The sequence below is a fragment of the Sorex fumeus genome, unplaced genomic scaffold (genome assembly GCF_029834395.1).
Source record: "Sorex fumeus unplaced genomic scaffold, SorFum_2.1 ptg000051l, whole genome shotgun sequence".
Classification (NCBI taxonomy): domain Eukaryota; kingdom Metazoa; phylum Chordata; class Mammalia; order Eulipotyphla; family Soricidae; genus Sorex; species Sorex fumeus.
In genome coordinates this window covers 23,261,215-23,276,726 of record NW_026606108.1, presented here as the reverse complement: position 1 = coordinate 23,276,726, position 15,512 = coordinate 23,261,215, and the positions used below count along the sequence as shown (strand labels likewise).

Here is a 15,512-nt window from a genome sequence, read left to right as displayed (position 1 = left end):
TTCCAAAACAATGCCTGTCCTGTCCCTTTACTAAACTTCACAAATCATTGCCAACTCCTGGCTCCTTCCTCTCCTTTGTTATCTCTGCAACTCTTTCCACAATGGGCTCACTCACTTGTTAATAATCTATCTTCTCCACTAGAATGCAAAAACCAAGGAAATGTTTTTTTTTTTCCTGCTTTGGCTATGGCTATATTTGCAGCACTAAAAGATAGTGACTAAGACTTATAGGTGTTCAATAAATACCTGAGCAACAAATAAAAGTTTGAACCATGTGCTATGTCATTTTATATCACTATATTTTGGTATGCTTCCCCCTCCCACACCAAAGACTTGCCTAAATAATGCCTTCAGAGTCTGCGGCAGGTATAGTAAAGAGATAGAAGACATTTTCAGAGTTTGTGTAAATCTGGTTCCATACTATGTCACAACTCTAAATGCAGAGCCAGGCTCATGTCTGCAAACAGGGATGTAGATATTGATGTGTTTCTACCTGGGACTTAGGTCTGATTTTAGGGGAGGTAGGATGTGGGCTCTTTCAGGAAGCCCATCTTTACAGCCTCATTGCCTCTGAACCCTGCTGAATTCTCACACACCAACCAGACTTTCTCCTTTGAAAACAATACTCTTTCAAAGAGGATATCTCTGCAGGAATGTGTCTTTCCAATAGGAAGTAAGAGGTACCAGTCCAGATTCACGAAATATTTTTGTTTGGGGGAGCCCATACCTATTGGTGCTCGGCTGCAATGCCTGGCTCTGTGCTCAGGAGTAATCCCTGGCGGTACTTAGGGAGACTATATGTGGTGCTAAGAATTTGAACAAAGTCAGCCACATGCAAGGCTTCACTCCTGTATAATCTCTTCATCCCAAGTCACTTTCTGATTTTATATATCTTGTTTACAAGTAAAGACAATGTGAAGAGAAAATTATCTGATCATTATTTTGCTCAATATAATAAGCTTTCTTTAGAGAGAGAGAGAGAGGTGTGTGCATATGCGTGTAAGAGAAAGGGAGGGAGAGGCAGAGAGTGAGAGAGAGGGAGAACAAGTACTAATTCAAAATGAGGTTTCTTATATACGTATAGAGAATCTATTTTTTCTCTTCCTATTGAATGACATCAATTTTTCAGTTCAGACAAGTCTATCTCAAATAGCATTATTGAAACCACTATTTTTCACTGAAATTCCTCCTAATTACCTAATCATGCCCCAAACACCAACCATCACCTTATGATATCTCCAAAGAATTGATAAAAACAAAAATATAAAGTTTATGTACAAATTGCAGCAAATCTGCACTTTCCTGGAAGTTGGATTTTTAAAAAAAGATAATAATGATTAGGACTGAAGAGAGAAGAAAATTGCAAATTCATTTTGGACTAGAAAACAAGAAAAAAATTCCTCAGTCATGACTATAATTTTTACTACCATTTTGCATTCCATTGACTACCTTGACAGAGTAGGGGAGTCTTTGTTTCTGCCAAAGGTCATTTGGATATTTATGCCATACAATGTAGGCATATGGGCTATGGGCAGCTGGTGAGAAGTATCCTCATCATGCACTGGGGGCCAGATCCCAGGATTTCATGGCCCTTTATACAACCAGCAGGTTGGAGGTTCCCCTCCCCTACTTTGGGAGAAGGACGCCAGGATGCACTTGACAGATGTCACTTGGATTTTAAAGACCTTGCTTACTTCTGGTTTCATCTGTGCACAGCGTGAGCTTTTTGGCTAGACTGTAGATCCTTTCAATGCATAGTCACCCCGTGGGCTGCTCTGGGGAGCCCAGGAGGTGACAGGAAGGGAACCATATGCACAGCAAGTGCTCAAGACATAACACCCATTTCAACGTGCAAGGCAGAGATGACTGAAAATGTGGGCAGAAGTTCTGACTTTCTGAACAGGCCAAGAATAACTGGGCTGGACAAGCTACTGGCCCCATGTCCAAAGCAAAGGATGAACAAGGCAAAGAAAATGAGGGAGCAGACAGGCATTTGCAGCATGCCCCTGAGTGAGCCCCTTTCTAGAGTCCCTCCACACATCTTTAAAAATGTCAGTAAGCTTTGAAACAGGCTTTACATATGCAGAGCTAAAATAAAGTCTTACAGTTTTCATCCTGGGCAATGCATTGTAAGGGTATCCCAAAGAAAGACGTATAGCTGTCATTGTACCACACCAGTAGTTCGGTGCCCCTGGGGATATCTATACAGGCTCGGTAGAATATATTCGACCTATTCAAAACAAAAGAAAACCCAGCTTAGTCATCATCGGTAGGACTCATGTGCCCCCAGCCACATTTTTTTTATCACTACCCACCCATCCACCCAAAAGAAGTTCTGCCCAGTTCTACCTGATTAGTTTCTGATTGCAATCAAGTCTTACCATTTCCAGCCACCAATGAGAGCCTATAACCCAGCAGTTTATTTCCAATGGCCTTTCTTCTACTGACTGGGAAGAAGACAGGCATTTTGGCCCCAGGGATGACAGAAAGGAAGAATCGATTTAAAAAAAAATTCCATCTCTCTAACATGAATGAGAAAATTCTTTTTCTTGGTAAATCGTGACCACAAAGGGCAGAGGAAGGGGGGTGTCTCCAGTCTCCACCCCATATGTAAATGTGTATTAGTGATTTCTTATTCAAAGGATAGCAAGGCATGTATTCTTGAAACCATGGAGATGGTCCTCGAATTTGTACAAAAAGTAAACAATTTTGTAATAGAAGCACCAAAGCTGTGTGTGGGGGGGTGGGGGGCAGGGGGAATCCTTCTCATTGACTTGTTCTTTTTTTTCCATGTTTGTTCTGTGGCCACACTTCAGGGTTTACTCCTTGCTCTATGCTCAGGGGTCACTCCTGGCAGTGCCAGGGTTAAGCAGGGGTCAGCTGCCTGAAAGGCAATTTGCACTCTCTCTCCAGCATCCCTTGTGCTCTAGAAAGAGTTGTCTCCTCTGTGAAAGCGGATGAAAAATCAACCAATATGAGAAGGGCACTTTACTCTTGCTGAAAGAGCACACTCAGAAATAACAGAGCAAGGATCCTGAGAAATAAACACATTTTTATAACAACACTGATACTGCAAAGAAATAACTATAGATTTCAAATTTTATACATATATATAAAGAGGAGCTGGCCACCAGTTTTCTCAATGAAGAATGGCTACAAATATTTGTCTCAAGCTTCAGATCAAGGTGTTTAGGGTTGGTGGGCCTTAAATCCTGCTTCTCTGTGAGGAATGGGCCACAGCCAGGCAATTTGCTCCTTGTAGAACACTGCAGACGCGCCGCGAATGCGCCGCCACATTTTTCACGGCGCTGAGATATGCACTTGTCAACATATTTCGTCACCGCAAAGTGGCTCTTGGCAACAGGATCATAAAGATCAATAAAAAAGTGCAGATTCTCAATATTTTACTTGCAGCTGCAAAAATTTCATTTATCTTGTTATTTTTCCTTCCTTGCTGCCATTCCGTCTCATGAGGGCACTGCTAGCTAAGCAGAATGCTTTTTCCTCCTCCTCCCACCCCAACTCCTGACATTCTATGAATATCTGACAAAAACTATAGCCCATGGGCCGAACTTCCCCACCCTTCCTCTCTCAGCTCCTCCAAGAGAGATGCATTTTATTAATTCTTTCCACTGCTACATAAAAAAGGGGGGGGGGGTGTCCAAATTGGAGCCGGGCTATAAATCACTGGCATCTCCTAAGTTGAGAAAAATTGAGTCTACTTTGTACTTCACCCTTGTAACATTTCATCTCTCGGTTTGGCTTCCCTTAACATAAACACAGCGCCCAGCAAATGAATGTGCTAAACCCAAATGACACGCTTTGCCGCTGAAAGAGCAGGACTGTTTTCGAGCCATGGGTGGTCTGCCGAGGCACCCAGTGGGCCGAGAGGAGGGGGGGGGAATGTGTAAGCGAACACCGTTCCTTACAAGCGGGCAGGGCTTCCAAAACTCGCAGCAATCTCTGCATGTTGAAGCACATCAAAGGGATTTTTCCCTTTTCAGATAATATTTCCTTTGCTGACATGTATTTAGCATTGTGGTCGGATGACTCATAAAGATAGCTCCGTGGCGTCCCAACGCAGTTGAAGCGGAGCACGGGCCAACAAACATTATTGTCAGCCTCAAAATAAAAACAAAACGTTCAGCGCAGGGTCAATCAATCAAGGGCGCTTTGAAGAAAATTCCATTTAGATATTACAAATCATAACAGAATGAATCTAAACCAGCTGACTTTCTGTGAAGAGGACATCCATGTACAATAAAAATTAGGCTGGCTCTTTGGGGTCCAACTTTTCTATTTTCTTACTCTTGGACGTGGTCACGGGGCAGAGGGAGGTGGTGTGGGGGGAGGAGGGTAGATGCCAGTTTTTTTTAAATTGTGTTTCTTTAGTTCCTTTCAGAAAAATCTGAAATAATCAAAAACAGGGCAGGAGAGGAAACAAAGTGCCGGCTTGAGGCATGAGCTCTCCACCACTGCAAGTTGACCGGGAGGTAAGGAAGAACTAACTTCTGCCCACCTCTCCTTTCAGGGGGTGCTGGTCAGAATTCCCCTCCAGAGCTCCCAGGGTGCACCTGGCAAGACTAACCCAATGAGCTCTTGCCGAAGGAACCGGCACAATCCTCACTGATTCTCACTCAGCATTTTGGAAAAACTTGGGGGAAATGTGAGCATCGTGAGTGAGGCTGGTGCTGGGCAGATGCATCCCAGGCCTCTGAGCATGGAGTCACTGAAATGCTAGTGAATAGAAGCTAACTGCAGGGGGAAGCACAGCAGCGAGCAGGGCCGCCCAGAGAGGTTTCCTGAGAATCAGAGACCTTCCGAGAGCGAGCCAGGCTTGCATGGCCTTTCACCTAGAGGGGGGAAGAAAGCTTTATTTATTTTAAGGCTTCATTTTTTCAAAAAAAACCCCAAAATATATATATATAATAATACAGGAAAGGAAAACAAATAGCTGTAGGCAGGACTCCAAGTGGCCGAGCCCAGGGCTCTGTGCTTTGATGTGTCTGTGGAGCCTAATAAAGCTAAACAGTTGCTTCTGATTCTAAAGGGAACAAGGCTGTTTATAACTGAGGTCATATATTTATGCGGCACATGTTTTCGAGGGATTCTGAGCAAAGCAGGCCAACAGCACAGACTTTTTTTCCCCCTTTCTGCTGTAATTTGTCAGGTCCCTCTGGCTGTACCCAACATCCTAGAGCTGGGGGTAGAAAAGCACAAATGCAACCAACAGGTGCTCAGAAAGGTGTGGCATGACCTTGGCTCCTCAGAGCTCCCACCCCCCACCACGGGGAAACTCTGGGACATGGGGGTGGGGGTGGGGATCCACCTTGGCTTGGTGAGTTACCTTTGGGGCTTTGCCCAAACATCTCAGGAGACCAGGGGCTTCTCGGTGCTCTGGAACCTCCTCATCACCTGAAACATAGTCTGATTTGTCCAAAGCCAAGCATGGTGGCACCTTCCAGGGGCGCAGGAGGTGATACAGGGCTCTGCCGCTATGGCTGAGCATGACGAGGGAAGGCAGAAGACTTGGTTTCCCGATGCCACCCAGGAGAGGTGCCTTCAGGTGGCAGATGGCCAGTGATCTGGGACAAACTCCTCTTTCTGTGGGTGCACACAATGCTGGGAGGGCCGGGGTTCACCCCAAGCCCAGTGGCTTGTTGGGTTCCCTCAAGACATGGCTGTAGTCCAGGCAATGAACTCAAACAGATGCATGGAAAAGGCCCTGGTAGCAAATTTGCTCCTGAAGCCTCATGAAATGACTGTTGCAAGAGCTAAGGAGGTTTCAAGAACCCACTGGACACAAAAGGTCTGCCCAACTGGGTACAGGTCTGTAGGAGCCATTCGAGGCGAGAGCAGGAGGCCTGAATATATACCCGCAAGCCCACGGCTTCAGCTCTCGAAGTGGTCAATCAAGATATACTTTACCTGTACTGAACGACTGTTAGATTCTGTTCTCCACAGTGCCTTGCACATCGGATATACCTCATCCAGCTTGACTTACTAGGTTCCCCACCATCAATAAAGTGCTGTAGTGTCCCATCTTGGTCATATATCTAGAGGAGAAGTCAGAAGGTCAAGTAGTTAGAACAAATCATCAGCAATCATTTTCCCTGCTTCCCGGGGTGTCTCTCCGTGCTGGCTGTGGAAATTTATTGCCCTCGAGTTTACCGTGAGGGCTCTCTGATGCCGGTGGCCACGCCACGGGCACCACAGGCGAATATTTTGGGGTGGTGCAAGTCCATCACATTTTTCTTATCAAGCCCATCTTCTCCACATGAAACATATTTGTGGTATCTCAAGGATGTGAGGGACCCTGTTTCCCAAAGAATATTTAACCTATTTTGACAGGCGACTCTTAAGTAATGAGCTGCTGGATAAACAAAGCAAGCTGACGGGAGAGGCCATGCTGACGTGGCTGGACAGCCACGGGAGAGGCGCCCGATCTCAAACACTGGGAGGCATTCGGGAGGTGGTCACTGGCTAGCCCACAGACTGGGGGCAGCCCAAGAAAAAAGGAGCTCAAGAGAACCGGCCAGCCAGGCTCAGACTCTGGTAAACGTCCTCTCCCTGCGCCTGTGAGATGGCAATTCTGCTGTCAGGATCTGGAACTAGAAGGAAAGTCATCAAACACGAAATACCTTCAAAAAGAAGGAAGAAAAAAAAATACTCATTGCTTCCGATGAGTTTCCCATGTCTGAGCTGAGGCAGGACAAATAAGAATGGCCCCAGCTCATCTCACCCAGAGTTTTTTTTCTTTTTTTTTTTTTAATTTTTATTAGTGAATCACCATGAGGTACAGCTGTAAACTTACAAATTTTTGTGCTCGGGTTTCAGTTATACAATGATCCAGTACCAATCCCCCTACCAGTGCCCATTCTCCATCATTTACATTTTTTAAAAAATTTTTTGTTAGTGAAACACCATGAGGTACAGTTGTAGATTTGTACAATTGAAACCCACAGATCAGATCACAGATCATCCTGTTATTCGTCGATTGCCTCGAGCAGGCCCCAGTAACATCTCCTTCATCCTAGCCCTGAGATTATATTCAAGGCTCTTTAGGAGAATGAGACCCATCATTGTTACTGGTATTTGGCATATTGGGTATGCCACGGGGAGTTTGCCAGATTCTGCCATGTGGGCAGGCTACATTCGGTAGCCTGCCAGTTTGTCCAAATGTATTTTGGACAAACAATTGAAACCCAAGCACAAAAATTTGTAAACCCAGAGTTTCTTTTAAGGAAATGAACTCCACTTCAAAACAGGCAGGAAGCATGGGACTGAAGAAGCCTGAGACAGGGCAATGAATACAGAGCCCTCACTCCTCAGGACATGGACCGTGCAAAGCAATATGGAGGGGCATCAGGGACAGCAGGACAATTGCACCTTTTTCCCATAAAATCAGGCTTGGGGGTCTGAACAGCCGCTGAGACATGCATAGAGCATCCTGGAAAATCCAGTCCACTGACTTCACCTTTTCCTTTCCAATCAAACATACAAACTATCATTTTCTGACAGTCTTGTGGGTTTGGGTTTGAGTTCCTTTAGTCGCTGAAAGGACCATGGTTATTCACATTAATTTAGCTCAGTATTTCTATACAAGACCAAATGGCATAGGGATGAGATTCTTCTTTATTATCTTCAGTCATCTGAAACCAGATGATTTTATTTTCTTTTCTGACACTCCACTCCACTTCCCCACTTTCCCCACCCCCAACCTCCCCCCTGACCCCTACAAATAAAAGACAGACATCAATCTCATGGAGGCAACTGTTGGGGAGCTTATGACAGGCTGACATGCCAGAGTGATTATAGCCGATAATCAATGTAACCTGACAAGAAGAAAGGTGAGTCCTGAACTACATTACACTTATGACTGGAGACTTGTTTAGATTTCCAGTTTGGACACAACAACAGAGGACTGAAACATTTTATGTGGTGGACACACCTGCTATGTAAGCTTTCAAATGACTGATACCTATTGGTGTTACATTCCCCTACCTAAAACAGAGGACTCCAATCTTTGTAAGAACCAATCTGATTCAAAGACTCAAAGATCTCAACTCTGATCCCTGATCGGCTATGACAATGCTGCTAAAGTCAACCATCTCTAACCTGTGGGTTTATCTGCCATTGAGATATAGAAAAGGGGTAACAGGTCCTGTCCTTCTCACAGGAACAGAGCTTTCCTGAGGGGTACTAGTGAAAAGAATTAAGAAGCATTTGGCAAAGTGCCATTAACCAGTGTCCTCAACAGCAAAGAGCTTGCTTTTCTCTGCATCAAGAGCTTTCAGAGTGTGAGCCCGTCTGAACATCAGCCACAGCCCATCAGTCCTGGAAACGAGTAGAAAAAGGATTTCCTCTTATACTCCTGTTCTCTAGCAACCTTGTTTTAGAAACCATCTCTTAAGGATGTTATAGCAACAGGGGCTGCAAGTCATTTTTGCCCATCTGATCAAACAGCTGCTAACCTCGAGGAAATAAGTGGATATGACCTGTCAGACTTCTTTCGGCTGTCTTCAAGGAAGCACATGGCAGGGAGCTGCACCTCCCTGACTCAGGGAAGGCTGTCCCTGCACAATTACATACACAACTGTGGAGTAAAACCACATGCCAACTAAGATCCCAGAGCTGCATGCCCGGTGATGTGAACAATCATTCAAGCTCAATGCCATTCTCAGCCTCAGTTCTCAGAACCTAGAATCCAGCTGAACCTGCCTTCCAAATACCATCCATGTGCATCCATATCTCCTGCATACTATACCCATTGGAGCCCCACAGCCTTTTTCCTCTCTGACAATAATGCAGAAGCCTCTGTTCGTCTCCCTGTAGCTGCTTCATGCCCTCCATACCTCTTCTCTGCATCTCCAGGGAGCAGTATGAACACAATCTGAGTCTCTTACCCCTCCACTGGAAAAAAAACAGCATCACAAATGTTGCCATGACAATACATATTCACAGCACCTTCCAGAAGGCTCAACACATGAAGCCAGCCCGGCCAGCACCTCCTACCCACAGGGAGGCTGAACCTTGGGAGCCTTTGCCTCAAGCCTGTGGCAATTCAGAGGGTGTTCTGGTCTGAGCTAAGCCCTCATAACATTCAGTGGCAGACCACAAACCTCAGTGGGAGAGGCTCCGGTTCCATCCCAGCACAAGAAGAAGAAATAGTTAAGACTTAACAAAACAGGGGTCAGAGAGATAATACAATGGGTAGGGCACTTGCCTTGCACACAGTCGCCTGTTCGATTTCTGGCTTCCCATATGATTCCTCCAGCCAGGAGTGATTCCTTGAGTGCAGAGTCAGGACCAAAGCCCGAGAACCTCCAGGTGTGCCCCTGACCCCCAGCCACTCCCCTCCCAAAAAAAAAGACTTAAAAAAATCACACTTAAACCTGGGATTTCTGGGACAGAGAGATAATACAGTAGGGAGGACACTTGCTTTGCACACATCTGACTGGGTTTGATACCGTCCCCTCATATAGTACCCCGAGCTCATCAGGAGTGATCCCTGAGCATAAAGCCAGGAGTAAGTACTGAGCACTGCCAGGTATGACCCAGAAAACAAACAAACAAATAAATAAATCCAGGGTTTCAAGTAGGAGAACAGTATAGGGATGGGGGACATAGTACAGCAGGTCAGGTACTTGTCTTGCACGTGGCCATCTCTGATTTGATATACAGTACTGCATATGGTGCCCTGAGCCCTACCAGTTGTGATTCCTGAGCAGAACCAGAAGTCAGTCCTAAGCATTGTTGGGTGAGGTCAAAGCTCTATTACTCACTCACCCCCATGCCTCTAATGAGCCAACAAAGCAGCAGAAGGCCTCAATGTCTATTTCTGCTCACTCCTCTGGACAAAGTGGAAATATCACCTCCAGGGTTGGATCACCTCCTTCCCATACTGGGGTGACTTGGAGAAGTGGTACCAACTTGGGGGCAGTGAGTGTGCTTGGTGCTTTCTCTTTTTTGCTTAAAGAAGGTAGATTTCCAGGTGGGTGAGTAATTTTTAATTTCATGTAAAGGGGGTGGTAGGTCAAATAAATTGGGAAACTCAGTTCTAAGAAGGAAAATAAAATGTGTGGAAAGGGTACACAAATCTAAGCGCTCAATAGAAAGTAAGAAACCCATGAGATAGTTCTAGGAAGTTCTACCCCTACCCTCCACATGAACTCAACTATGCTTTCAGTGAAGTGCTCGGGGCAGGGAAAAAAAAAGAAAGCTGTGATACTCTATGTTTAATTGAATCCAATCCAAGCACAAGACCCTACCCTCATCAGTATGAAAATTGAACAATCTCCAATCTGGAGCCACGGCAACAATTTCAAACTCAGGCAGCTGATCCTGGAGGTTGCCTTACTATCCACAGCAGAGTGATGCTAAAACAGAATTTTAAGTTGGATACCTAAGAGGCCTCATAAAAATTTGAGGAATGTAAGAAAATGAATTCCTGCCAGAGCCAAGACTTATTTTGTTTCCGTTACCTTTCGAAGGGTTTTTTAAAAGCAGAAAAATATTGAAAGTCACGCCCAGAGTGTTTATACAACCTCCGCCAGACTTAGGAAAATGTTGAAAAGGTGAGAAGTTGTGTTCGTTCAAATTGTAAGAATGACAGCAAGAGAGAAAAATTTAAATGGATGGCTTCCAAAAGAACACTTAAAGAGCAGCAATGGTTTGTTGAAAATAGTGTCTTCCCCCCCACCCCCCGAATCAACATGAACAAAAAACTTTTAATATTTGCTCTGTTCTGTCTAAGGAAGACAAACAAATGAATCTCTGGAGGGAGAGTAATGTAAGTAAAGAAACACAGAGGACATCAGGAGGGAAGGGGGTTACATTTCCCTGAAGTTTGTGTGGGGGAACCCTCAGACCCACTGAAAGCAGATCTGGCACAGTTCTTCCAGAAAGTGTGTCTGAGCACTGCTAAAACAGCTGCCTTGGAGAAAAGTTTGGCAATGCGGAAATCAGGTAGGCAATGCCTACATCCTCCTACCCAGCAATTTAACTTCTAGGGAATCACCTTATGTGAAGCTGACACAAGTGCCTGAAAAGTACAAATTTGAGAGCATTCACTATAGCACTGTAAGAGTAAGGAATTTGTTTTTTTCAAAAAAAAAATGCTTTGAGCAAATAAAATCCGGATAAAGACAGAATTGAGATAAATACAACAGTTTATGTTAGAACAAAAGTACAGCAGGTAGGGCATGTGGCTTTCATGTGGCTGACTTGGGTTAGGTCCCTGGCATCCCATATGGTCCCCTGAGGACTGTCAGGAGTGGTTCCTGAGTAAAGAGCCAGGAGTGACCCCTGAGTATCTCTGGGTGTGGTTCAAAAAGCAAAAAATAAAAAATATATTTATCAAAAATGTCTCTGATTGACATCTAAGCACTCATCTATTAACATATGCAATTCTACAAAAGATTTGCATTGTTAAAATATAAAAAGCAACATTCCTATGGTACAGAGAGAGTAGACTGCATGTGTATCAATACTGTTTTACATGTAAACATAGTAACATACTATAAAGGTACTAGAAGTATTGACAATACTTCAGAGGAGCAGCCTTGGGAAAGACAGGGATTAGACAAAAAAAGGGAATTAACTATCAGAAATGCTTCATTTCTTATAAAAAAATCTCTGACACAGATATAGCAAAGTAGAAGCACAATTATTTTATGGTGGCCTGGACATTAACATTTGTACAAGATACTTTGTGCTTCTCTGTTTTCTTACACACACTCACACACAGTGAAAAAGAAGCCAATTATTTCTTTGTAGTTTTAGTATTGCATGCATTGTTAAAATAGAGAGTTGGACTTATTCCTCTAAGTTAAAAAATGTAGTCTGTATTATCAACCTGGGAAAATATTTGCAACATGTATTGCTACATTATCAGTCACTGATTTCTCTTGGGATTGCTACTGTTGCTATTTTACAATCACAGCTTTTAGTTTCTCCTTTATCTGACATCAATGGAAACAGAAAGGTAAGGGGAAACAAATTTTTGGGGGGAGAATTTTTTTTTTACAGTCTTCAATCCATTAAGATTTACTTAGGACTCATATGAATGATATAGACATTATCAAAATTCTCACTTATTACAAACCATACATACAAGGTATTAAATGAAAACCATCAGCAAAAAGTGCTTTGTTGAATGCCCTCTGCATTTAAAAGTTTTCTTTGCTGTGTTTGGAACTGGAAGATATCATGTTGAGTGAAGTAAGCCAGAAGAAGAAAGACAAACACAGGATGATCTTACTTATCTGTGGAATATAAAGTGCATGAATGAAGAAATGTAGTAAAGGGGGGACGCCTAGATCACCCTTGACCACAGTATTTAGAGAGGAGAAGGACAGAGAAGGAAAGAAATCAAGAGGCGCACAAGAGAACAGGAAGTAATGGGTGAACAGGCATCAGAGTTTCAGTTATGCCAGTGATATGGACGAGTGGTAGAGCCATATATCTGAAACAGACTCACCAACACTAAAAACATGAGATCTAAGCCGCAACCAGTGAAATTTTGTAAAGTGTCAAGTTGATAGGCGGGGATAAAGTAGGAGTTGTTTTGGGGCGGGAGCACTGGGGGAGGGAAGCTGACACTGGCGGTGGGATTGATGTTGAAATATTATATGCCTAAAACTCAACTACCAATAACTTTGTAAATCATAATTCTTTAATAAAAACAAAAGCTTATCTGACTAAAGCTTTAGAGCTACTTGAACATTTTCATCTTTGTGTAGGTCTGTAATATATAATTTTAAGTAAAAAAATAAAAATTAATAAAATATTAGTTTTATGTTGCTTTATTATAATATGAATATTCTATAAGTGGAAAGTCACATATATAAATTCACGAGTTTATATTTATGAATTTATAAATTATTTGTAATTTTCACAAATCTGGTACTCTGTAAGGCAATCAGCAAGATGTAAACCTTGTTGGCATCACAAATTTTGTGATAGCAAATGGTTTTCCTTCTAGTATTTTTAGTTGAAAATACCAAAGAGTTTTTTTTTCTTCCTTCCTTCAGGTAACTGACTTATGATTTGAAGATTTCCATTCAAACACTGCTCTTAATAACATGATGAGTAAATAAAGATAGTTGGGTGTTTAAAAAATTCTAGATGACTAGAATTCTTAACTTTTTACAAATGTATAGTGAAACACAGGCTTATTTTCCTGACGTTCTGTACATGTTTTATATAAAATATGTGTATTATCATGCTAATTTCTAAGTGCCTCCTCCCCATCCACCCTCCCCGCCCTCATCAAAATAGGCTTTAAAAAAAATACTGGTGGGATAACATCACTATTTTCAGAATCCTAGCTTGGTTGGTTCAACAAAACAGTCACTTTAAAGATTCTTTCCTTATTTGTAAAATACAAATTCATCATCACTGCTATCCCAAAATACTTCCCAATACACTGTACACATGGTGAAGAGCGTACATTTTGTTTTTGAGAGTCAAACAAACAACTAAATTTGAAACCAATATGAAATTAGAAGAATTAAATGCATGTGAAATTTAATCACAATTGTGTGTGTGTGTTTGGTGGGGGGCACACCTGATGGTGCTCAGGTCTTACTCCTGACTCTGTACTCAGGGGCTACACTTGTCAGTGCTTGGGGGACTGCATGTAGTGCCCAGGATGGAACCAGACTTGGCTAAGGTGTTTTGATTAAAATATTTTGATTCTTTTTAATGTGTGCCTTCCCAAGAGATTCACCACCACTCCAATGCCAAGCTATTGTTCAGTGCCTGGAGGAATGCTGAGAGCACAACACACTAGATGTCACAAAGCACCATTCTCTACCTGGTCTTATTTTCCAAGAATAAGAATCTACTTTAAATGAGAACAGTGGACACTAAATCTGTGCCATCGTGTGCTACAAAACTGGTCATGAGTGGTTCGCCCATGGCTTTGTCATTAATAAGTTCTGGCAACTTGGATTAACAATAATCATAATCATAGAAACAAGAACAGCCAGCAACTGGCTTGGGCCCATGTCAACATAATAGCAAAAGGAGATTCTCTGAATGACAGAATTTTGTGTTTACTGCTGACTCTGAGCAGTTGTTTCTTTTAAGCAAGATTTGCAAAACTGTGACATTTGAAAGCTGAATCCAAGCTAATGATCAACTTCATTTTTCCTCTCCAGGATTTTGAAGATTTGGAAATGTTATATAATGTCTAATTTTTCTCTAAAATCAGAAGCTGAGCACCTCGTTTCTAGCCTTTTCTCGGAATCTCAGAAAAAAATAGTGAGCCCTCTTTATACAGGGAAAGGGCTTTCCCAGTTTTCTACTGTTCTCACCACTCCCTATCATCTTACCTGCGACTGACTGCTCTAATTTACCTGCTGGGGTCTCGTTCAGCACTTAAGTAACCAATCCTAGCTGCAAACAATTTGTTGCTGCCACAGTCTGTGCAGCAGACTGAAGTGGGTTCTGATGGAAAACTAAAATGCTAACCTCGGAGTAATACAAACATCCTTACTCCTGTACAGCACAGATCCATCATCTGGCCAAGTCTCAGCCTCTCCAGGGAACTGGGGGACAGAGAGGAGAGTGCCTTTCATTCTCATCAGCAGATATTCAATGATCTTTTTAAGCCAGGGATCCCTTATAGTTCAAACAAGTCTTGCTTGCAAGTCCACCACAAAACAAAAAATAAATAAAAGATTGCAAGAAGGCAGTCCTGGTCTACAGGAAAAGAGAAGGTGCAGCAGGAAGCAGTCATCAACTCTACCCCTCTTTCCTTTAGTTGTCTGGAGCCACTGATGGCATCTCACTGAGGCTCCAAATAGCACTGTAGCACTGTCCTCCTGTTCATCAATTTGCTCGATCGGGCACCAGTAGCATCTCCATTGTGAGATTTGTTGTTACTGTTTTTGGCATATCGAATATGCCACGGGGAGCTTGCCAGGCTCTGCCATGTGGGCAGGTCCTCTCAGTAGCTTGCTGGGCTGAGAGAGGTGGAGGAATCGAACCCAGGTCTACCACATGCAAGGCAAACGCCCTACCCGTTATGCTATTGTTCCAGCCCAAGGCTCCAAGCAAACCTGCCTATTTGAGAAGCACAGCAGAACTCCAGTAGAGGCCTCCACAAAGAGTCAAGTTCCTCTATGAGCACTCAGCCAAGAGTTCCTTGGCTACACTGAGAGCCTCGGGAAAGCACACTTGGAAGGGACCTCGAGGCCATCTGTTCCAATGCGATCCACTTACATGAAAGAAAACAAGATGTCTCCAAGTGAATGGCATGGACCTGAGGTTCTCGAAAAAATTTTGCCTGCAAATTCCTCTTCAAAAAAAAAGTTACTCAGTGCCCCCCTCCCTGGAAATCTGCCTTCCTTAAGTGAACATACAAAAAGCACCCCTCAATTATACGCCAGGCTCCTACAGCTGCCCGGGCTGAGGGCTGTTGCCTACTCAGGAGAAAACTCAGGGAGACCAAGAAAAGTCAAGGATAGTGATAGTCACTACTCACACCTCCTCAAGCCCCTTCA

General features: G+C 43.3%; 1 protein-coding gene across 1 annotated transcript in view; it reads right to left on the bottom strand.

Moving 5' to 3' along the window:
- PRDM6 (PR/SET domain 6) overlaps positions 1–15,512 on the bottom strand; it is a 109,525-nt gene that overhangs the window by 27,598 nt on the left and 66,415 nt on the right. The window contains exons 4-5 of the mRNA XM_056124644.1: positions 5,929–6,056; positions 2,106–2,230 (exon numbers count right to left, since the gene is read on the bottom strand). Of these exons, the coding sequence (XP_055980619.1) occupies positions 2,106–2,230; positions 5,929–6,056 (253 nt within the window). The remainder of the gene's footprint in view (positions 1–2,105; positions 2,231–5,928; positions 6,057–15,512) is intronic.